The sequence below is a fragment of the Gorilla gorilla genome, chromosome 11, assembly GCF_029281585.2.
Source record: "Gorilla gorilla gorilla isolate KB3781 chromosome 11, NHGRI_mGorGor1-v2.1_pri, whole genome shotgun sequence".
In the NCBI taxonomy this organism is placed as follows: domain Eukaryota; kingdom Metazoa; phylum Chordata; class Mammalia; order Primates; family Hominidae; genus Gorilla; species Gorilla gorilla.
This window is the reverse complement of record NC_073235.2, coordinates 99553767-99578377: the sequence shown is the minus strand read 5'-3', so window position 1 is coordinate 99578377 and position 24611 is coordinate 99553767. Positions and strand designations below refer to the sequence as shown.

General features: G+C 40.3%; 1 protein-coding gene across 5 annotated transcripts in view; it reads left to right on the top strand.

Annotated features, from left to right (window-relative positions):
* The window catches only part of ANKRD44 (ankyrin repeat domain 44), a 348412-nt gene that overhangs the window by 108483 nt on the left and 215318 nt on the right, over positions 1-24611 (top strand). For all 5 annotated transcript variants that reach the window (XM_055379331.2, XM_055379330.2, XM_031008706.2 and 2 more), the window contains exon 2: positions 17905-17988. In XM_055379331.2, coding sequence (XP_055235306.1) covers positions 17905-17988 — 84 coding nt within the window. The remainder of the gene's footprint in view (positions 1-17904; positions 17989-24611) is intronic.

Below are 24611 nucleotides of genomic sequence, written 5' to 3'. Positions count from 1 at the left end.
AGCACATCAGGGATGGGCAGCTCGCTGCATTTTGAAGCTGTTTCTTGCTGGACAGCTGCTCTAATAGAGACCTCTCCCTTACAGGCTGTGCCCCATTCTGCTTCTCTGATAACACCCAGCCTTTAGATCGGGTTCTGCCTTCTAGAGACACATGAATTAACCTACACCATCTTCCACATAGTCATTTTTCAGATACTTGATGTTACTAGTACTATATCCCTTCAAAGGTTTTTCTTTTCCAGGCTAAACATTCCTGTTCTTATAAACTAGAATTTGCTAACTGGAGCCTGCGGGCTACATCCGGTCCACAGATGTGTTTTGTTTGGCCTGTGGTGTTTGAAAAATATTGAATAAGTTGCCAACATTTAAAAATCAGGGCATTTCACTGAAACGTCTGGAGCTCTGGCATCTCTTGAAAACTCAAAAGATCTGGAGCCACAATTTTATCTTTGGACAGGACATAAATTCTCCAGATTGTTGCAGCCTTCACCACTCTATACTCTTGTCTAGCCCCTTACCTGAATCATTATGTCACATGTTTTCAGACCCTTCGTTATTCTCATTTTCTTTTCCTAGCTGTGATGCAAAGTGTCAGTGGTCCCATCTTTAAAGAAAATTTTTCCTTTTATGTTTACAAAAATGATAGTTAACAATAATAATAAACATAATATTATAGAAAATTTGGAAATTACAAAAATAGAAAGTGTATCTGCCAATAACCCTGTTTAGCATTTTTATAAATTTTCTTCTAGTCCTTGTTTTTCTGTGCATATTTATATGCTGTGAAGCTGAGATCAAACTGTATATAGTTTCATAGACTGCTTTTTTTCCACATTTTCCTCATCTCATTAAACTCCCTCAAAAGGTCAATTTTAATAAGTAAAATATTCTGTTTTATGTATCATAATTTTTTTTATTGTGGCAAAATACATCTAACATGATATTTACCATTTTAACCATTTTAAAAGGTACATTCACAGTGTTGTGCAGCCATTATTACTAATTCCAGAACATTTTCACCACCCCAAATGAAACTCTGTATCCATGAGGCAGTCACTTCCCGTTCCCTCCCGATCCCTGATAACTGCTAATCAGCTTTCTGTTTCTATGTGTGGCTATTTCATATAAATGGAATCATACAGCCTGTGGCCTTTTGTGTCTGGCTTCTTGCACTTAGCATAATGTTTCCAAGGTTCATCCATGTTGTAGCATCTATCATTATATGCTGTTCCTTTTCATGGCTGAGTAATATTTTACTCTATGGCTGTACCACATTTGGTTTATCCATTCATCAGTTGATGCCAGTTGGTGGACACTTGGGTTGTTTCTACCTTTTGACTGTTGTGAATAGTACTGCTGTGGACATTTAGGTACACGTTTTTGCTTCAACACCTATTTTCAGTTCTTTGGGATATACACATAGCAGTGGAATTTCTGAATTATATGGTAATTCCATGTTTAACTTATTGAGGAACTACCAAGCTAAATAGCTAAATAAAATTCCACAGCAGCTGCACTATTATACATTCCAATCAGCAATGTTCCAATTTCTTCACATTCTTCCCAGCACTGTTTTCTGGGTTTCGTTTGTTTGTTTTGTTTTAGCCATCTAGTGTGTGTGAAATGGTATCTCACACACACCAGAAATGGTGAAGTAGTTCTTAGAGATTTATATTCTCTAAAGACTGATGTTAAGCATCTTTTCATGTGCTTTTTGGCCATTTGTATATCTTTTTTGGTTTATATATTATAACTTGCTCAATAATTTCCCTAGCTTTGACATTGGTTCCCTTTTAATTTTTCCTGTCATAAATAGTGTTGTTATGAACATCTTTATACAAAAATTGTCTGTATATCTCATTATTTCTATAGGACAGCCTCCCTGAAGAGGGACTGTGGGGTCAAAGGAGTAGGATTTCAAAGGTATTGAGATGAAGAATCAGATTCAGTGCTGCATGTATGTTGAAGCTGTATGAGTCACCTGGAGAGCCTTTGCAAGCGCTTGTGCTAGGATTTGCATCCCTAACACTACCTCAGGCTTACTGGGGTGGGACCTAGTTTCCCAGGGGATTTCGATATGCAATCCAGCGAAAAAACATCAGCCAAATTTCTTCTGCATCCATTTAGGTCTTAAAAAAAAAAAAAAGGCCAGGCGTGGTGGCTCACACCTGTAATCCCAGCACTTTAGGAGGCTAAGGCGGGTGGATCACTTGAGCCCAGGAGTTCAAGACCAGCCTGTCTAACATGGTGAGACCCCCTCTCTGCAAAAATTTTTTAGAAAAATTAGCTAGGTGTGGTGGTGCACACCTGTAGTCCCAGCTATTTGGGAGGCTGATGGGGGAGGCTCACTTGACCCCAGGGAGGTCGAGGTTACAGTGAACTGTGGTTATGCCACTGCACTCCAGCCTGGGGGACAGAGTAAGGCCCTGTCTTAAAACAAACAAAAAACAAAAAAGAGGCCTGTAAGATCTGCACGAAATTGTCCACTACTCTGACCAGTTCTGAGCAGCTTGGTCCTGCTACTTCCCCTGCTGTGTGCATCAAGCTTGGTCATCTAGCTGTTCTGGCAGAGTGAGATTATAGTCACCTAGACCACCCCTTATTGGGTTTTTTTTTTCCATCTGAAATCTCATCTTTTCCCTTATTTTTCTTGGAGGAGTCGATCATTTTGGACCTATCTTTTCTAGTAAGAAAACAGAGGTTTCTGCCTGCTCTGTGACTTGCCCTCCGTTATGTAACACCTACTGATCAAGGGTAGACCAGGACTCCTGGCGCATCAGTTAATTTCTTTCCACTCCCCTCAATGGCCTTGTTTCATCATTTTTGATTGGTCACAATTCAAGAAGCAAAAAGTTGCTGCACAGTGCCAAATGTACCAAGTACTCTAAAAGTGAGAGCAAGCCTCTGCGTGCCTGGGCAGGCCACTGCTGTCACAGACCACCTGCCTTTCGCCAAGTCCACTTCTATCCCTGGGTGGAGGAGGGGCAGCTAAAAGTTCTCCTTTGTCAGGACAGTCAACCATGATCTCAAAAGAACTATGATTGTATTGTGCATTTTAAACCCTTGGAATGTTACATGGTGATGAGGTAACAGTGGCTATGAATGTTCTTACAAGTGGGAGCTGAGCATTGGGTACACAAGGACACAAAGATGGGAATAGTAAACACTGTGAATCCCAAAAGGGGGCAGGATGGGAGGAGGGCAAGAGATTAAAAACTACCTATGGGGCACTATGTTCACTACTTGGGCGACGGGATCATTAGAAGCCCAAACCTTAGCATCACACAATATACCTGTGTAACAAACCTGCACATGTATCCCCTGCATCTGAAATAAAAACACAAAACACAAAAACAAAATATAAAAACAACAGCTCTGAGTTTTGACATAAGGTGTGCAGTGCAGATTCCCAAATCTAGATTTAACATGCAACGACACTAACAGGGTCTCCACATCATTCAGAGCCAACGTCAGGGGGATTGTTGGTGAGGAGAGGGGAGTGTAGATACCAGGAAAGGAACCAACCTCAGTTATGTCAGTTGGGCCAGAGGAGGCCAAAGGATCCTATCTCCCTGATGCCTTGTCTCAGACCTCAGTTGCCTTTGTGGTTGCCTAGTGCCACGGAGGCAACGGGCATTCAAAATTCCGCTAAATAAAAACACACAGCAAATTAGGTTTTATTTAAACTCAGTAACTTACTCTCCTTGTTAAAAACTCAGTAACTCACTCCCTTATTTTCTGTAATATGACTGTCAAGATTATGTCTTCACACGTGCCCTTCACATGAACATTCTGGGAGTGCATCTTGTTTTCCTAATGTTTAAAAAACATGCTGCAAGCTAATTTTAAACTGGGATGGGTAGTGAAAAAGAGAGAATCATAGACTTCTCTGTGGCACCACCTCTCAGTTAAAAATTACCCATGCCTTTTTAATCTCTAGTCTTTGAGACTAAAAGCACATTAATCTACTTATGCCTAATTCATTTTCAGAATTTTCCCATAGAGCTACTTATATTCAGTCTCAAGGCATAATATATATCAGGACATACACTAAGCTTTCAAATCATATTTAACAAATGATAAAATTTAAAACTTGTTATTAAATATTTTCATTTAAATGGATTTGGAGAAGTTGCAAACATACTATTGCAACATAGAGTGAAAGACCAACACTGTAGTGACCATCGATGTAAACATTTTAACAAAGTTTTTGATTATCAAAAGAACTGAGGTCTTTTTGGTTGCTAAATTCCAGTCACTTCATTATTGCTTTCTTTCATGTTATTCATATTATTTTCCAGATGGGCAGGAGCAGCTTAAATGACTACTGTTGTTTGAAGGGCACAGCAAGCGTTGTATGTGTTTTGGCAGGGGGTAGCATAGGGCATGAGAAGGACAGGGAAGGAAGAGATTTGGAGGCATTTTCAAGCTCGTGCTGTCTAGAAGTAGTGCATTTTAAATTAGTGTTAATGTGATGTTCTGCAGCAGCCAAGCTTGGGAATTTTTTATATCTTTAAGCAGAGTCTGGCGAGTGGTGGTGGTGCGAGGAGTATGAGAAGAGGGTGTTTAGAAATGCTGTAACTCAGGACATTCTCCTGAACATATACATGTCTAAAGTCAGTGCTGTGCCCTGCCTCATTTGTCATTCCAAAATACATTTTTTTCCTTCCTCCATCTAAACCATGTTCAGGCCTTGTTCAAGTCCTGCCTCCTCCAGAGACACCACTCTGGCTTCTTAGCCTTTCATGCTTCCCCTTTTCTGAATCAAGAAGGCTCCTAGAATATTATGGCTAAAGGGACCTCCAGATTACCTCTCCAATCTGCCATTGTGCAGAAGGACAACTTGGCATCCATTTGCATGAGGTCTGTAGAACATGGTTCAGTACTGTCTTACACAGTTTAAGTGTTTTGTGTGGGTTAGGTTTATTTCCCCAGCTATATTTGGCAGTCTTTTAGGAAAGGACTATGTCACATTTCTTTTGTATATTTCATAAAAATAGCATATTGTAGGTACTCAGAAAATGCTTTTGGCTCTGGTAGCACTTCTCTGTGCAATGTGGATAAGCACTGATAGAGGCTTGTTTGTTGTGGTACAAACTAGAAACAACCCAAATGCCCATTCAAAGGGGAATAATTGAATATGTTATGGCATATCCATACAATGGAATAGTATTATATATAGTTATTAAGAGAAATGATTTAATCCTGTCGCTATCGACCTGGGGGATGTCCTCAGTACATCATTATTTTTGCAAATTGTAAGAGAGGGAAATAAGCCAGGCATGGTGGTATGCATCTGTAATCCAGACTACTTGGATTACAGATCCTTGGGTGGGAGGATCGCTTGAGACCAAGAATTTGAGACCACCCTGGACAATATAGCAAGACCCCCATCTCAAAAAAAGTGTGTGTGTGGGAAATAGTAAAATCCCATTTTGTGATAATAAATAACGATAATATCATATATCTGTATCTGTACCTACCAACAAGAACACGGGCTGTTCACATTTGTGGTAGGAAAGGTTATTAAGTTTTTTCTTTATCTGTTTTTGTATTGTTGCAACAGGAAACCTACTAAGATTAAAATCCAGCAAACATAAGACAAAGATAAAATGCACAGGGGTTTTGATGCATTAGGTGTTTCCCATAGTACTTCCTATTTTTCAAACTTCGTGTGATTAAAAAAGTAAGTTTTATTCCTGACTAAATTTCAGTGTGGAAATAAAGAAATAAAGATAGCATGTACTTGGCTTAGGTATACTTGTTTTGTTCTTTCAGCTCGTTACGTAAAGATACATTTTTTTTTTCTTTCTCATGACACGAAGATAAGCTTTCTTCTTACCAAAACCTAAACTGTGAAGGCAGCACCCAAGCCAAAAGCCTCGAGGCTCTGGTTTCTGTGGTGGAATGGGGAGAGAAGTAGGTTGCACAGATGTAGGATGCCAGCTGACTTCAGAACTTCCGGTCTCAGAGCTAACCAGGCTCGGCAAGCCACAAGAGAGAAGGAGCTTGCATAGGTGGAAGAGCAAAGAAAGCCAGTGCTGCAGAACTTCCGGTGCTCCTCCGCCGATGTCGGGCTGGCACTGCTCCCGAGCCCTGTGTCCTGTGGAAGAAGTTGGTGAGAATCTTTTTGAATGTAGGCAGCCACTCCTGAGCAGGCTAGCCCTTGCTACATTAAAGGTGGAGCTAGATTTACATTTTATTTTATTTTATTTTATTTTTATTTTTCGAGATGGAGTCTTGCTCTGTCGCCCAGGCTGGAGTGCAGTAGCACGATTTCAGCTCACTGCAACCTCCACCTCCCGGGCTCAAGCGATTCACCTGCTTCAGCCTCCCGAGTAGCTGGGATTACAGGGGCACGCCACCATGCCTGGCTAATTTTTTGTATTTTTAGTAGAGACGGGGTTTCACCATGTTGGCCAGGCTCGTCTCAAACTCCTGGCCTCAGGTGATCCACCTGCCTCGGCCTCCCAAGGTGCTGGGATTACAGACGTGAGCCACCATGCCCGGCCAAATTTACCTTTTAGATTCACATATTACCACCAGAAGAATGCTTCCTCTGACAACTGAGCGGTACTCCATCCCCAGAGCCATTTGTGCAGACTATTATTGCAGTTTCCTAACTTGTTATGACACTCCAGCCTTTTCCTCCAGGTCATCATACAATCCATTTTTAGAGTGATTGTTCTAAAGCACAAATCTTAGGTCACTCCCCTGCTCAAAAACCACCCACTACTCCCCCAGTTCTACAGAAGAAAGCTCAAATTTCTTAGCTTGGTATTCAAGACCTTCCATGATAGGATCCCTGTCTACTACTCAGCTTACCTCACTTCTCCCCTCCTCCAGCCAAATGCAACTGTTCCCTGTGTATGTTCAGGCTCCCTAGCTTCTGCTCACAGCCTTCTGAATATGAAGAAGGGACAGTCCCTTACCATTCCATCCGTCTCTACCTGTTTAAATCCTCCCCAGTCTTCAATATTCATTTCAGAGGCTGCGTCTTTCGGGAGGCCAGGTACAATTTCTCTCCCTTCTCCATGCACTTCTCCTGCGGCCTGTGCCTTACATTCTAGCTGTGCTATTTGTATACTTCCTGTTACACCTTGGTAACCTCATCAAGGGAGAGACTGACTCTCACATTCCAGTGTCTGAATTTCTTTCTTTTTCTTTCTTTCTTTCTTTTTTTTTTTTGAGACAGGATTTCACTCTCACCCAGGCTGGAGTGCAATGGTGTGAGCATGGCTCACTGCAGCCTCAATTTCCTGGGCTCAGTTGGTTCTCCCACCTCAGCCTCCCGAGTAGCTGGGACTACAGGTGTGCGTCACCGTGCCCAGCTAATTTTTGCATTTTTAGTGGAGATGTGGTTTCACCATGTTGTCTAGGCTGGTCTGGAACTCCTGGACTCAAGTGATCCGCCTGCGTTGGTCTCCCAAAGTGCTGGGATTACAAGCATGAGCTACTATGCCCGGCCTCCAGTGTCTGAATTTCTTATGCTCAGTAAATGTCTTATGCTTAATACATCTTTGCTGAATTGAATGTGGTTATCTGAAATGTACCAAATTAAGTTTTAGAAAACATATCTTTTATCCCCTGTTGGAGGGGGTAGTGTGTAAAGAAATAAAGGAGCTACGCACTGGTTTGGTGTCTGTGAAAGGAAATGTGATATGACTGTTCTTTTTTTTTTGCAGAATTTCCCATTTTCCCATTTTATATTATCGAATGTTTTCCAGTCTCTTAGGCTCCTCTCTCTTCCTGCTGCCTTATCCTTTCCCTTTGACATCTGTCACTGGATGTCCTTACCATGATTTTGGATGGGGAAATGAGAAGATGCTTCCTGAAAGACTACACTGAGGGGATTCTCTAATAGATTTTCATTCCATGTGACTTTTTCTGGCTGGGGAGGGAGTAGGGGACCTTCCAGTCATCTCAGGCAGAAACTAATTCAGGTCCTGATCAACCCACTGCCTTAAATTTTAGAATGGTTGCTATAACAATTTTAGAATGGTTGCTATAACAAGATGCCTTAGGAAAAAAAACATTGACAATGGCCAGAACAGGAAGGTGACTCAGTTTTACACATGTCCCTAGTCCCTCACCTGTGGAGAGGTGGTGAGAGTTTAACTGCTTGCTGTCTTTCCAAGAATACACGTGGAATTCAAAGAAAAGAACAGTAGAAGGGAAGGAGAGGGTTTAAAGGAAAATTGTCATGGGCTTTGGAAAGACCTGATTGTGTAAAAATTGCTTGCTGGTGTTTGGAAAGAACCCAGGTGCTAACAGATTTTAGACAAACCCAATCTGGAGTTGCCTAAATCATGAATGATTTAATGTGACTGAGTTAATCCATATATCTTGTATACAGTAGTTCCAGCCTCCTCAAATGTAGCAGAAGATTGCCACCTTTCTGAGAGTACCTTTCATTTCTACATGCTGATTTTGTTGTTGTTTTTAAAGGACACTTGAATTGCTTTATTTAGCTTCCAATTTGTCAGATTCTCAAAAATTAAAATTACTCATGACCACAAGAAGATACTTCTGTAGTTATGGATCATTTTCTGCTATTTTTTATAAGGAATACTTTTTTATTGTTGTCTTTTTTATAAGTGATGCACATACCAGGTAGTAATAAAAAGTCATGTTTTCCAGTGCACCCTAAAACTGAACTGCTGTCTCTATTTGAACAGACAAATAAATTATACTGAATATACCTACAATCCTGAAAATCATCTTCTGGCCATTTTTCTTTTTTCCCCACAAAGATCACTAAAGTGGTTTATATTGATTAACATTATTAAATCCACCTCTCATGTTTGCAACTACATGAATTCAATATGCAATAAGATACAGTTATACAAAGAATGTAACCCAAGCCAAGATGAGAAATAAAACCTCTATACCAATTTTTCAAAACAGGAAACTGTTGCAGAAGTATATATAGTTGTTCTTTTTGTTTCACTAAAATTACATGGATTTAAATGTTCTGTATGAACTAACCTCCTGGATCCATTGTCCTTTTTGCCCAAATTAGCTTTCTTTAAAAGTTAACTCTCCAACACAATTTAATTATCTTAGCTAAAGTTTAGGTTTGATCTCAAGCCATTTGAAACTAGACAGAGTGAAAAAATCTGTGGGTAGTTGGCAGCAGATCCTGATAGAAATATGGCACTTGGCAAAGGCTGTCTGCCTTGTTTTGATTTGCCTTTCTCTTTATGGATGTGGCCTATTTTTGAAATGTTATGATTTAAATTCAGCGATCAAGTGACAAGTCTGACAAAACAGAGCTTACATCCGCAGAGGTTCTGTGGGGGGAAAAATGGAAATGTTCCAGAACTAAAGGAAGTAACCTCAGTTTCACCTGGAAACATTAGTGTTTCGGAGGCAAGGGATTTGGGCTATATATAAAGAGTGAAGGAAAGTGGCCAAGATGCTGGGCCAAAATTGCATCCAGGAATAGAGCAGACATTAAAGAACCAAAAACTATATCTGTTGTTTTCACCGTATCCCTGTAAGTAGCACCTGGGGAGACTGTGATTAAAAAAAAGATGGGAAAGTTCTTTCCTATGATGGCTTGGATTGTGGCAACAGCCTTCTAACTGGGCCTCTAACTCCAATCTCTCCTTCTCCAGTACTCAGTGTACACTTTGGCCAGATTAAATTCTTGGGAAAACTCTATTCCTTTCTCCTGCTCACGACCCCCATTCCTGTTTGTCCATAAGATTAGGTAAAGGCTGGGTACAGTGCTCATGACTGTAATCCCAGCTCTTTGGGAGGCTGAGGCAGAAGAATTGCTTGAGGCCAGGGGTTCAAGACCAGCCTGGGCAACATAGTGAGACCCTGTCTCCACAAAAAAATATTAAAAATTCACCAGGTTTAACAGTGGCCTGTGCCCGTAGTCTGAATTACTTGGGAGGCTGAGGTGGGAGCATCGCTTGAGCCCAAGAGTTTGAGGTGGTAATGAGCTATATGATCGCACCAAAAAGATTAAGTTAAAGCTTCTTATGCTGATGTGATGCTTCCCCCACCCAGTTATTCATTTTTCTAACTTCATCTTCTATTATTTTCCAACATGAAAGATTTACTCTCCAGTCCCCAGTCTCATCCTTCAAAATTCTGCTTAGTGCCTACCTTCTTCATCTTTATAACTCAGACCCATGCTGAGCTCCCTCAACTTTGAAAGACTGTAGCCCTTTGTTTTCTGTCTTTTGGTAAGATTATTTTATTGTTAGCCATTTTGTTGCAAGGAATTATATCTATATCTATCTATCTATGTATATGCATTTGGCCACTATTTGTGTAAATATATATGCATATGTATAGAGAGAATATATCTCATATATGGCAGCTTTTTCCTTAGTGTATAATATTTTTCCATAGGAGGTATGTTGAAACTGAAGCTGAATTCTGATCATGAATTATATATATATTATATTACATGTGAGAGAAAGTACCGAGCTGCGAGAATCAGGAAAACTAAGTTCTAGTCTCAACTTTGTCTCTAACAGGCAAACCGTTAGACTTCGTCACAGCTCCAAACAGGGAATTCATTTCCTTTATGTCTATCAGGAGATCACAAAAGAAAGGTGTAACTACATGTATTTATGATAACCTTAAGTAGTAAAATTACAATCTCAGGTCCCATTAAGCCGGCATGAATATATGCAGTTACCTTTTGATTAGTCAAGAAGAAATGATGTATTAGTTCAGTGAGTTATTGGCTTTATAGATTAGACTTCTGAGTACAGAGGGACTGTGTGACAATTTCGAGGTTGCTGAGTGTAACAAAGGCCAAGTCACGCTCAGTTTGATTTTTGCTCCTGGGCCTGTAAAAGCTTCTCTCCCAATATGATGGGCCCCTCTGCTTTAGAGGTGGTGTTGAGTGGGTTATAATCCTAACTCAATTTATTTACTCTGTAGTATTTTAGGAAATCTTTCAAGATCTCTTATTTTTCCTTTTTTAGGATGCACATAAATGTACTTGTCTATGAAGGTTTTTAGCTTGTTAACTCAAGGTAAACAATCATCACTGTTTTTATTGCGTGCACAACAGGCATCTGGCCCCGTGCTGGGGGTGTTGCATATGTTGTGTTATTTTTTATTATTTATTTATGTATTTATTTATTTTTTGAGATGGAGTCCCTCTCTGTTGCTTAGGCTGGAGTGCAGTGGCGCGATCTCGGCTCACTGCAAGCTCCGCCTCCTGGGTTCACGCCATTCTCCTGCCTCAGCCTCCTGAGCAGCTGGGACTACAGGCGCCCGCCACCAGGCCCGGCTAATTTTTTTTTGTATTTTTAGTAGATACGGGGTTTCACCATGTTAACCAGGATGGTCTTGATCTCCTGACCTCGTGATCCACCCTCCTCGGCCTCCCAAAGTGCTGGGATTACAGGTGTGAGCCACCGCGCCTGGCCGTTATGTTATTTTTTAAACACATCTATAAAATGGCTATTGTAACCCCATCTTAGAGATGAGAAAACTGAAACGGAAATGGATTGGATTTAATAATTGTTCAGTCTGATACCATAGCATTAATCTTTCTACTATGGAAAAAAAGGAGGTCAATAAAAATTAACATTTTAATCAATAAAAATTAACATTGCCTCCAGATTTCAATTTAACTGATACCGTTATTTCATCACTTCCTTTGGCCCAACTTTTTGTCTGTAACTGGTAACAAAGTTGAATTTTGTTTTACTTTGGGTTGGCCATCGGGTGAGGGTGATAACTAGTGGTATTAAAGAGCAGAGAAACACCCAAAGAGAATATCAGGAAAGGAAGGAGCAACAAAGGATTAAATGTTCCAAAAATTGAGTAATTGGGGTAGTTGGTCCTTGAGTAACTATTTCATAGTCAGTACCCATGTGTTATTTTCATTGGGAAAAGATTAGGTAATAAATTAATTTTCTCCATTTTCTAATTAGATGTAATTCTTTTTTCATAATGTTAAATATAGAGTTAACAAATACGCTACTTGGAGGGCATGACTATAACATGGAATTTTATGTTTTTTCTGTTTTTAATAGTAATGGAAAATATTATATATATTTACTCTGTAGCATAGCCTGTAGGAGACATTTTCAGACATGCAGTCCTGCCTCACTCCCTGATTTTTTTAAAAATGTATTTATAAGGACTCAGTATATTTTTGTATTGTTCTTATGGTACTTAAGAGGAACAGATTTTGATTTTATGATAATCATTGTCTTTCTGGGATGGAGTGAACTTCTCAAGTAAAGGGTGATCTATATTCAGGAAGAACTCAATGAAATCCTTGCAGGAGATCACACAGCAGAACTCACATGAATTGAGTTAGCAGGTTTTGTTCATTAAATCTAGTGACTTGAACAAATTTTTATTATCCTTTCGCAAAAGTGCAAGCACTGCCTCCTACAAAAAACAGTTGTTACCTAATGAAGTGTTTCAGCTTGTTCATATAAGTTGATGGCTACATATGGCTAGATTATTGCTGTATCAGCTATCAGCTACTAATAACACACTCCCATCTTACTTTAATGACATGTGTACTCAGAATGCTGAAGGAGGGACAGATGTTTAGGAATATCAAATTTTCCTTCTTGGCTATTGATTGATTCCCAACACCCATTTCTGATTGGAATGCAAAATGTTTTTCTTTTAGACTTGGAGTCTTTATTTTCCCGATCTAATCAGAAAAACACAAGCAACACACCAGGATCTGGAATGAAATGCTGGAGCATCCCTGGATGCTGCTTGGGCTTATTACCATTGACTGTAGTTACCAATGCTCAATGACAGCCTCTGTCACTCTGCCTATCTTCCAAAGCCAATTCATTAGTACAGAGCATGCAACTCTGGCAAAGGGAAAGTGAAATATACTATACAGTGGTTTTAGCAAAAATCAAAATGGTGGTTTCATTAGGGGATTTTGCGGGATGTGGAAGGGCATTGATGACTTTATAGCCGGATGGAGTGGATACTCTAAACTAGCTTGGCTCTCTTTGTAGAACCCATGATGGGCTTCATTCTTAAATGGAGGGTGTATCTGATGACATCAGTAGCATATTTTTTTCGTGGAATTGACGTAATAATTGAATTGGATTTCACAGATGATGAAAATGATACCTTAGCACCTAGGTTTTAGATAGTTTTATTCTTATTTCTAAAACCTGGATCCTCAGGGATCAATAGGAATTTTTTGTGTTTGGTGTTTTTTTGTTTGTTTGTTTTAGTATGTGCATGGTGTGCATGTTTACTTATGACTAAGAACGCTTTCAGAAGCTTGAGTTCTTTTATGTTTTTAATGAAGTGGATTTTTCAACTACCTTACTTCCTTAATTACACATCCTGAACCTTTGCTTTTACCTCCCAGGTAACAAATTACCATCTTGCTCCCCCTAGTGGAATTTTGACTCTACTTCAAAGTTTGAGAATAACTATCCCTAGTACATATTTGATTTAGCATTTTATTTTTGGAAGTCTGGTATTTTCCCAGTTTGTTTTCAGGGTGAGAATAAAAACAGAATATTTAATTGGATGTGCCGATAGGGGATGTGGGTAGAGAAAGTGGCTTTCGGCTGATTAGATTTCAGTTCCAAGGGTTAGCAAGTTCAGCTACAAAATTTATAAGATCAAGGGGTCTTTCTGTTCCCCATTTCTATCTTAGAGGGGTCAAGTGTCATCAGCTTGGCAGACATTCACCTCTAGAAGGCAGCCGTCAACACTCCTGGAAAGGTAGTAGGGGGCTAGTTGTTGGTGATTTTGAAGGCAAGGACAGGTTCCATCTGAACAACAAATCCCACTTGTGCCTTTGGTAAATTTGGCCCAGGAAGTGTCCTTCTGTCTTCTGAATCTACCAGAGGCACTGCACCAATATCTGCAGCACTGACAATCATTTTGCAGCTGCTAAGCATGCTAAGAAAATTCTAGCAATTGAAGCTAAAAAGACTGCATACCTCTCTTAGGAATTTAAATTTCTTTAGGGGATGATGATCAATGATTTCATGGCATCTGAATCTCCTTTTTTCCTACCACTATTTGTTTTTCTCAATTTTGACCCTTGTTACAATTTTGTATTTATTCAACTCTGTACCCTACTGTACACAAAGCACTCGTGTTATATATGCTAGTGCTAAAATGTGTGAAACTTTAAAAAGAAATATCTGTATATGCCAAGGCTTGGGACTCTGCTCTTGTGCAGGTAGGACTTTGCTTCTAAGCCTTATTTAAGTTAAGACAAAAGCTGCAAAAGTTATGTTGGTTGCCAAATTAATGAACAACAGAATATGTGTCCTTAATACTTATGAGCAAGAATATTGTAATTAGAATATTCTTTGCCTTAAACATCATATAATATAGTATTTAGATATATCTTTTCCCCAATATTTTTTCTTAGGTTAAGTGTTTACCTGGGGAAAAATAAAACAGCAGGATCTCATTAAAATTCCCACAAAAAGGAGTGCCAAAGTGCTCTCTGGGAATGTTTTTGGGAGTGTGGAGAGAAAAAAAGAAGAAGCAGTCATAATATTTAAAAAATAAATATTACTTGCTCAAGAATCATTAGGTATTCCATTCAGTAATTATATCCATACAAACACACAGCTTCAGTTGAAGCAAAGCATGTTATCTGTGAAGTTCTAGTTTGAAATCCCATGATGCTTAAATTCATAATTGTGAAGGTGATGTCTCGGTAGCCACATGGCACAGTTGAGCTAGAGATGTCCATATAGCAAGGCTTTGGGATGTGGAGAACAGCTGCTTTTTTATTCCACGGGAAGTAGAAGGGGTTTGTGTATGACTCAACATGTGTCTCTATGCATGCATGCCTGAGTGTAGATAGGTATGCATATGTACCTAGGTGCATATGTATGCATATATGTGACTTCAGTATTGGAAGAGTTATAATGATAGCTCAGCCTCTTCTTCCTAATGGCTCCTGGGGATTCTGTGCCTTGACAATTCTCTATAAAGTAGCTTTTAGCAGCGTTAGTCCCAGAGGCACCACTCCCTGCTGAGGGACTGTGCTGGCGCCCTTCTCTGGAAGCTTTTTTGGGATGCCTCTCCTTGATAACATTCCAGCCATAGCTTGGAATGCCTGCCTTTCTTCAGAAGTGTGAGGACTGAGTGAATGCAACAGAATGTACGTATTCCGTACACTCGCAATTGGGAGACTCTGCTCACCTCATTGTGTTCCCTTAAAGTGACTAAGTAGTGGTGCATTAACTACTGTGTTGGGTTTGTTCCTCGGAATCTTAACTGTTCAGCTGTTGATTGACTACTCCTGATTTAACACGAAAATCTTGTCAGACACTGCCTCTACTTATCGTTCTCTGGTTGTGGAGGTTTGTTGTTTGTTTTCTTTTAAGGTCCAAAAAGGCAGAAATGCACACATGAGCATTTGGCCATGAGCACAGCAGATGGAGAATTATGGAGCAGATAAACAAGATTCAATATTTTTTTTTGTCGAAACCCTGAATTTGTGTCTGGCTCTGTGTCTTGTGTGAAATGTGGTCCTTGCCACGGGGCAGATGTAACCCGAACGGAGACTTGGTTAGCAGGTAGTTAGGGGGAGTGTGGAAGGATCTGCCTGCCTTTAGGCAGAGTAAGTAGCTAAGACTGAACTAGCAGTAAACTTGTATTCTTTTCAAGACTTCTTTCCTGCTACTTAATTGTTGGCAATTTCAGAAACTATCCATACACCTTGTCAAGAAGCAGAATTGAGAGGGTGTTTTGGAGAAAGAAAAAGAGATATATGTTCATTTGCTGGGAATTTTTATGGCAGAGGAGAAACCCATGGACAAATTCCTGGCGTATTGAAATATCCATTCTGCACCTTGGCATTTTTACATAGTGTTTCCTCAAGGAATCTTACTCTGCCTTACTGATAGTACTTATATTGGTCCCCCAAACTAGCAATAAACAGCAACATAACCTGTAAGAAAGCCAACAGGAGGATAAAAAGAGAAAAGAGGGTTTATAGGGAAAATGACAACTCACATTCCCAACAGCAGATCACAGGGCGAGGTCAAGGTATGTGACGCTAGTGATTTCACCTGAGGCCAGTGTTTGCCACCAGTTCCTAAGAATTGATGGGTACTTGTTAAAATCTAGATTTGCAGGTCCCCACCCTGAATGTATTATATCCTTAGGAAAGGGATCTGGGACTATTTTTTTTAATAGGCATCTCTGGTGATTCTTATGGTCAGACACATTGGGGAAACTGCTGTCATCTAATCGACTACTAGGACTAAAGTATTTCTCGAAGTTTGGGTGAATGTGTGTGTGTGTGTGTGCATGTGTGTGTGTGCATAATTACCAAGGATCTTAAGGTTAAAAGAAAATTATCAACTACTCCATCTTGTCATCGTGAAACATTTCTTAATGAAAACATCTATGTAGGGTTGTCTGGTTAGAGGACATTTTCTCATGTACTACCTCATTTGATCCTAATAACAATCCCATGAGGAGGTTAGGCAGCGACGATCATGCTCACCCCCAAGTTGCAGGTAGAAATGGGCTTTGCATGTGGCTGGCAAGTGTGAGACTGGCTTTGAATAGGATTTTTTGCCATGCAGGCAAGCCCAACATCAACCCTAAAGCCTGCCACTGTTCCTCTTTTACCCCACACTCTGGTCACTAACATATCAGGTTCTTTGCACATCCACACCTTTGCACACCTGTACCTCCTCTGTCTTCCTTCCCTGTCAGCAAATCATATTTATTCCTGAAGGTGCCTTCCTTAAGCTTTTTTGGATACACCCTTGTCTTCACCCAGCCTCCTACCCAAGTGGAGCTAGCTGTTCTTTTGGTTGTGTTTCCATCACACTATATAGATCCTTCTACTGCATGCTGGGGTCTTGTTTAATGTAGATGAGTTCAATAATAAGAGCTTGGTAACACCCCCCTCTTCTTCCCTAAACTGCCATCGTGCCACTTACTTTTAATAAGCAATAGATGTAATCATGTTTAAGACAGTACTTGTTGGCTAAAGCTATGGGAGGCATTTGGGAATGATTTCAAGGGTTTTCCAAATATCGACACAAAAGTGTTCCGGTGGCCAGAAACATGGCCATTAGCATCCTCTAGGAATGGAATTATTTGGGGATAACAAGGAACATTGTCTAACAAGAAGTGGAGGAATCATAGGGAACTGTCTTAGTTTGCTCAGGCTGCCATAACAAAATACTATAGACTGGATGGCTTAAGCAACAGAAATTTTTGTTCTCCCAGTTCTGGAGGCTGGAAGTCCAAAATCAGGGTTAGTTTCTGGTGAGGCCTCTCTTCCTGGCTTACAAACGGCCACCTTTTCACTGTGTCTTCACATGGCCTTTCCTCCTGTGTGAGAGAGAAGAAAGAGAGAGAGGGAGAGGAAGAGGGAGAGAGAGAGAGAGAGAGAGAGAATGAGAATGTGAGCTCTGGTGTCTCTTCCTCTTCTTATGAGGACACCAGTCCTATTGGATCAGGGCCACACCCTTCTGACCTCTTTTAATCTGAATTATCTCCTTAAAGGCCCTGTCTCCAAATACAGTCGCTTTGGGTGTTAGGGCTTGCAACATATCAGTTTTGGTGGGGATACAATTCAATTCATAACAGGGATTGTATGCACAGAACCACAGATTTAGTAGTTTCCTTGTCAGGGATTTAAGGGCCTATCAAAGTTTCAGTGATGGGTGGTGTTCATGGTACATTCACTGTAGTTCATAGTTCAGGTTAGAGACTATCTGGCCTGGCTTTCAGATTGTATAATAGTTATTTCTTTATGTAAATATCTCCCCCACTGGACTTCTTGTAAGGGTTGGTCTGAGTCTTATTCATCTTTGTCTGCCAACTGATAATGGTTGAATAAACTTTTAAGGAACAAATCTTCTTACCATCTGCATCTGTATGTGATCAGATGTATTAATTTTAGTTCTGATTCCCATTCTCTTGTGTTTGCAGCCACCATTGGTTCAGGCAATCTTCAGTGGTGATCCAGAGGAGATCCGGATGCTCATCCATAAAACTGAAGATGTGAATACTCTGGTAAGAGATGCTGTGGTTTTGCTACTCAGGCCCTGTTAGCCTGGAGCAGGAAAGGGCTCTTAACCTTTTATATACCATGGACTCTTGATATCTGGTGAAAGCTCCAGACTGTTTCTCAGGACACTGTTCTTAAACCCTATATAAGAAATAAAATATCTAGGGTTACAGTGGAAATCAGTTATTGAGATACAGTTACCCAAATATTAAAAATCTACTTTGTGATATGGTAATATATGTGCTTTTAAGAAAACAACACATTTAGGCTGGGCGCAGTGGTTCATGCCTATAATCCCAGAATTTTGGGAGGCTGAGTTGGGAAGATCACTTGAGCCCAGGAGTTTGAGACCAGCCTGGGCAACATGGTGAAACTCTGTCTCTAATAAAAAAAAAAAAGAAAAAGAAAAATTAGCCGGGCGTAGTGATGGAGGCACAGGTGGGAGGATTGCCTGAGCCCAGGAGTTGGAGGCTGCAGTGAACTTTGATCATGCCACTGCACTCTAGCCTGGGTGACAGAGTAAGACCCTACCTCAAAAAAAAAAAAAAATCTGGTTAAATAACCAGATACAGCAGAAGATCTAAGAGTGAGCACAATTTAAAAATAGTGATGAGCATAATCAGTATTTTGAGTTGTCTGCAACAACTCTAATGCTATATGAACATACCTGTGATTTCTGCTGGTGACAGCATTACAGTTACTGATGTTGCTACTGTGGTTTATGGCCTACATTCATAGTGGAAGGAAATGCTAAATTCCAATTAGAAGTCAGTGATAATAGAGATGCATTTTTTTTTCCAAGGTGATGAACCCCTGGAACCCATGCCCTGCAGCAGTGGTTGGCAACCTATGGTACATCATACATTTTTTTCTGCAGGCCTCCTGCTAAGAATGGTTTTTATTTTTTAGGTGTTGAGAAAAAAATCAAGAGAAGAATAATATTTTGTGACACATGAAAATGACATGAAATTCAAATTTGATGTTCATAAATACAGTTTTGTTGGAACACAGCCATACTCATTCATTTATGTATTATCTGTGGCTACTTTTGCACTGCAACAGCAGAATTGGGTAGTTGTGAAACAGACTATAAGTGGCTCACAAAGCCAAAGATATTTACTATCTGTTTTTTTAGGGAAAGTTTGCTGACCCTTGCCCTAAAAGGTTCATGACTCTGGGTCTGGGATCAGTGGGTGAACTAGGCATCCTGTGTGCCCTCTGAAGTCACAGGCAGTAGATATGTGCACTATATACATATTTTGTGTGAAATGAATCAAACTATTTCATCAAGTTCTTAAAAAGGTATCTGACTCCCAAAAGATTAAGAATCACTGTATCTGGAAGGTCCTGACACAAAAAAAAAACCTTCAATAAAGAAAGGTAAAATGATTTAGTCAATGATTTACCCTTTTAGTAGTTTCCTAGATTTGAGTTGAACAAGCAATTATGTACAGTACATGCTACTAATTCTCTTAATGTAATTCAATTGTGAAATACTGAAGTCCACCAGGGAGAGGAGTTCTCTTTAAAGTCTCTAGTGTTAAGTAGAAACAGAAGTTGTCAACTACATCTTCAGTGTAAGAGGAGCTTTGCCACAGGGAGATGGATTACGTCTGTCTGGTCGGCTGAATGCTTTATTCAGAAGGCGAGTCATTTGGTATAGCCATTGTTCCATGGCAGTGCAGGTTGGTGTGGCTTTTGCAAAAGCTTTTGGCAGCTTCTCCCCAGCTGGCACTAAGCACAACAGGACAATGGTTTGTGACATTTTTGCAAGGTAAGCACAGATGAGGCCAGGGACAGGCTACTTGAGAAGGCAGTTGGGCATTTGTCCAGGGCCTGCGGGTTGCGACCTGTGCTTCTGAGCCAAGGCCAGGCCAGCAAGCTCCCTTTCCAGTGTTCTGACATCACGGGAATCCACCCAGCCTGTTTTGTGGCTGTGGCCCAAGCCCAGGGAAGCCCAAGCCATTTTTACTATATTTTCCTAATGATCATGAGCAAATGGAACTTTTGTTCTGTCATACATACCAAAAAAGTTTGTACTGGCCCCTGAATGGCCTTCATTTCTTTGTGGGAAAGTGACAAAACAGTTGCTAGCTGGTAAAGGTTAGGGGAGCGTAACTTCAGTTGTAACTTATCACTGAATTAGATGGGTTAACTACTGTTACACATAGACCCCTAAATGTATGATGGATGTATGATGTATGAAGTTTAGGTCTCTTTATGAACATGTTAGAGGGGTGGTCCTTTTCCAAACAGGATCCCAGGTAGCAACATGTGGCCTCTAAGATCACCATAGGGGTTGTGTGCAGTCCTGCCACCCCAAAGGGAAAAAGAGCATGGAGGAAAAGCATGGAAGGATTTTTTTTTTTTTTTTTTTTTTTTTGAGATGGAGTCTCGCTCAGCTGCCCAGGCTGGAGTGCAGTGGCGTGATCTCGGCTCACCGCAACCACCATCTCCCAGGTCAAGCAATTCTCCTGTCTCAGCCTCCCAAGTAGCTGGGATTACAGGCACCCGCCATCATGCCCAGCTAATTTTTGTATTTTAGTAGAGACAGGGTTTCACCATGTTGGCCAGGCTGGTCTTGAACTCCTCACCTCAGGTGATCTGCCTGCCTCGGCCTCCCAAAGTGCTGAGATTACAGGCGTGAGCTACCGTGCCCGGCCACCATGGAAGGATTTTTATGGGTCAGCTTGGAATTAGCATACATCACTTTCACTTATATTCCATGGACCAGAATTTAGCCATGGCCATACCTAGCTACGAGGGAGGGTGAGGAATTAGTGTATCTGTGTGCCCCCAAAGAGACAGCATGGATTTTAGTGAGTAGTTAGCAATCTTGGCCTCACCAATTTTTGGTCTTAGAGAATTCTAGTGATGCCACTTATTTGTCCGGGAGATGTCTTATTCATCCATAGTTATGTACTGAGTTGAGACTGTATGCTCAGTGCTAGGGACACCGCAGTGAGATGGCACCCTTTCCATGTTAGAGCTTACAACATAGCAGAGAAGTCAACAAATGAGAAATTACACTGTGATGCAGTTTTGAAAGAAAAAATCCGGGATGCTATGTAGGGAGAAGGTTAATCATGAGGACCTGATAAAGTGATGTGTAACCTGAGGCTTGAGAGATACATAGGAATTTGATTTGCCTTTGTGGGCTGTTGGGTGTGTGGCAACAGATAAGCAGGGGATGGAGGGAGGGAGAGAAATGAACACAACAGTGGTTGAATGAATGAATGAATGAATGGATAAAGAACACAAGGAGGGCCTGAGTTCTTAGGTTGATGTTACCACTTTTCAGGGTCCATAGGCCCTTTTGTTCTACTCACCCCTCTTTAGACTCTCCCTTTAACTCCCCCTTTCTGCTCCTTCAGGTGTGTACAAAGATCATTTGACCCCACACTTATCCAGCATGTCCTCTTGTCATGGTTTTCTTTTGCCAGTGCCCTTGGGGATGAGTCATAGTGATTATTTTTGCTGGGGGTGGATTAGGTAGTTTAAGAGAAGTGGTTGTTAAGAAAAGGCATAGACAGATGGAGGACGCATAAGGATTGGAGAGCTAAGCCTGGAGGTGCATTTCAAAGGGGAAAAGGGGCTGATAACCATGTATTTAAATGTCAAGGAAGGAAAATAAATAGTGCAGGAGCCACTACTCACTAACTTGGAAGACCATATTTGTCTTCTTACCCCTTGCTTTTCTTTCTTTCCCCCCATTTATTCACTTAATTATGCTTTTCTGTCCTAGGTTCTGAGTTTTTCACCTTTCCCTGCCCTCACCTCTCCACGCTTTTTGATGGGTCACATGTTCTCTGGTGTAAATCACCCATTCATTAACTGATCCTGATATAGAAAGCCGTCTCATTCAGCTTGGCCTCTGTGTTTTTCCAGACTTTGTTTCCCCCAATAGTATTTATAAACTCTGTGCCCCACTAACCACATGACTTGACTCATTGAGATTTATTCTATTCTCTCACCCTTTTCTCACTTCTCCACCCTTCCAATTCCATTTGTCCTTCCATACCTACTACTTCCTCCATTAAGTTGTCCTACTTCTCACTTCCTTTCTGCTGTCTTCTCTACCACCTTCTCAACCCAGCCAAAGAAACCTACTTCTACCCTCAACTCCCACAGCTCTTTGTACTGCATTAATCACCGTTGACTACTGCTTAAAACTGTAGCTGACCCTTGAACAACACAGCTTTGAATTTGGCAGGTCACTTATATGCAGATTTTTTTCCAACCAAAGGCAGGATGAAAATACAACATTCGTGGGATCTGAAACCTGCATACAGGGAGGGCTGACTTTTCATATATTTGGGATCTGCAGGCCCAACTCAGGGACTTGAATATGTGCAGATTGTAGTGTATGCGGGGATCCTGGAACCAATCTCCCACATATACTGAGGGAAAACTGTATATGCTTGATGACATGGTCACTATCTTATTCACTGTCATCTGCTCAATCGCCTAGTCCAGTCCTTGCAGCATATTTGACTGAATGACTCAACCCTACTTTATTGCTTATGCTGAGCCAGTTTTTGGTAGCTTATAGTTCATTTCTCCCAATGAGGATAAATTGTTGAATAGAGGAAGCATCCAGCTTAGTTAGTTTCCCTCAGGTATCATTTGTAAGACTGGAAATTCTCCTTGTAAGACTGAAAATCTGTAGATTGAATTGAGGAGCCACTGAAGGGTCAGGAGGGGCACACTGAGTCTTTTTATGGTTTCTATGGTTAATGGCATACCAGGGCCTGGAAATATGGGATGATCATTGTACACTCTGAGAAATCTATTTAAATCGACGCAGATTTGGCAGATAGCTAGAAAGATTTTAGAAGCCTCCGCCTGACTAACCAAACTGAGCTCAAGATGGAGAATAGCATCGATTTCAAAATTTGGAAGGCAGAGATTTTATAAACCAAAATTTGAATTCAATAAAGGCATTTTGAGGATTATGTTATGACAATGTGATGTCAAGAGGACACTTTTACTGTGTCCTACTGGAACAGGGACAGAGACAAAGTGACGCCTGTCAGTGGTGAATGATGATGGGGAGGGAACCATGCTATGTGAAGAGTGGTTGAAGAAACTGGTGATGTTTCACACTTGGAGAGGACAAGAGAATGGCCCCAAATAGTTTAAGTTAACACCGTCAAATTAAAACGGAACTAGACTAGGCTTGTCATTATGTCATGTGGTTGTAAGCTATAGAAAATAAGATGTTAGCTCAAAAGATAAGAAATAACTTAATAGACAGAGCTGTCTAGAGAAGCAATGAGCCGAATTGGCAAGAAGTAAGCTCCCTGAAAGACCGCTAGACTGGAAGTTTGAAAGGTGACTAATATGGTAGCACATATGGCCCCATTCTCCTATCTTGTGACCCTGGCCAACATTGCTAATGGTTCATGGCACTTTTTTTCCTTTGAGTCTTAGAGACTAAAATTTCTTCTCAGGATAGTACTATGAAATTGAAGTGCATGTAAATTGAAACTTCCTCTCCATGCCTGGACAAGGTAATGTTTAAAGTCTCTTACAACTGTGAAAGATTATAGTCCCAAGGGTTGTGAGTCTCACATGATAGCAAATCCATGATGTTTATTTCGTTTTTTAAAGTATCATTAATAGAAACACACATTATCATACCAAATAGAATTAACAACGATGTCTCAATATCATTTAATATCCAGTGCATCCTCCATTTTATTTTGTTTTCAGTAGTTTCAAAAATATCCTTTTTTCAGTTGAATTGTCCCCAAGTTGATCATTTTAATCCATCTACTTTATAAAAAAATTTTTTTGTAAAGCTGTTAACACTTATTATTTGCTCTAATAGGATTTGACCCAAGTAGATTGGTGTATTTTGCTTACTCTCTCCAGTTCCAAAGTGGGATGCTTTGTGAATACAATGGAATAAATCTTGAGGTGCAAGCTAAGCTTATGTTGCTAAGGAATGTATAGTAAACAAAAGAGAGAAACCTATTACAGCTGTCATTCTCAACTACAGGAATTAATTCAGATGGATTAATTATTGAATCTCAAGAGCCAAGTGAGAAAAAAAAAAGACACTATATGATGAGGGGACTTTTCAAAGAAATAAGCCATATTTACAATAGTAAGCTTGTAATATGTATGCATGTGTATGTGTATGTTTAAGTCTTGCACTATTTCTTTTAAAATAGAGTATATTTTAAAAATCCACCCAGAAGGACTCAATATGGCTCCACTCAAAGAACTTGGGATGATCAATTTAATATCTTCTCTAAGTTTTTCTCTGCTTGATTATATTATGTCTAAGACTCTTAAACATTAGAAATACAAACTATGTAACCCAGCTTTTTAAACTTCTAGATTTTTATGTATTTTTCTCACCGACATATATCCTACTTGATTTTTTTCTTTTTAATAAATAATTTGATATGAAGATGAAGTACTGAGATGTTTTGCCGGCTTAGAGACTTGGGCACCTTCTAAACGAGACCTGAATCAGAAACCACTGGGAGTAAGGAGGCTGCAGGGAATGGCGGTGGCACACTCAGGTCCCATAAATGACAGAAGTGCACAGTGATCACGAGTGATGAATGGCTCAGCTCTCATCAAGCACCCTGCAGGAATGCAGGTGCAGTGTGGC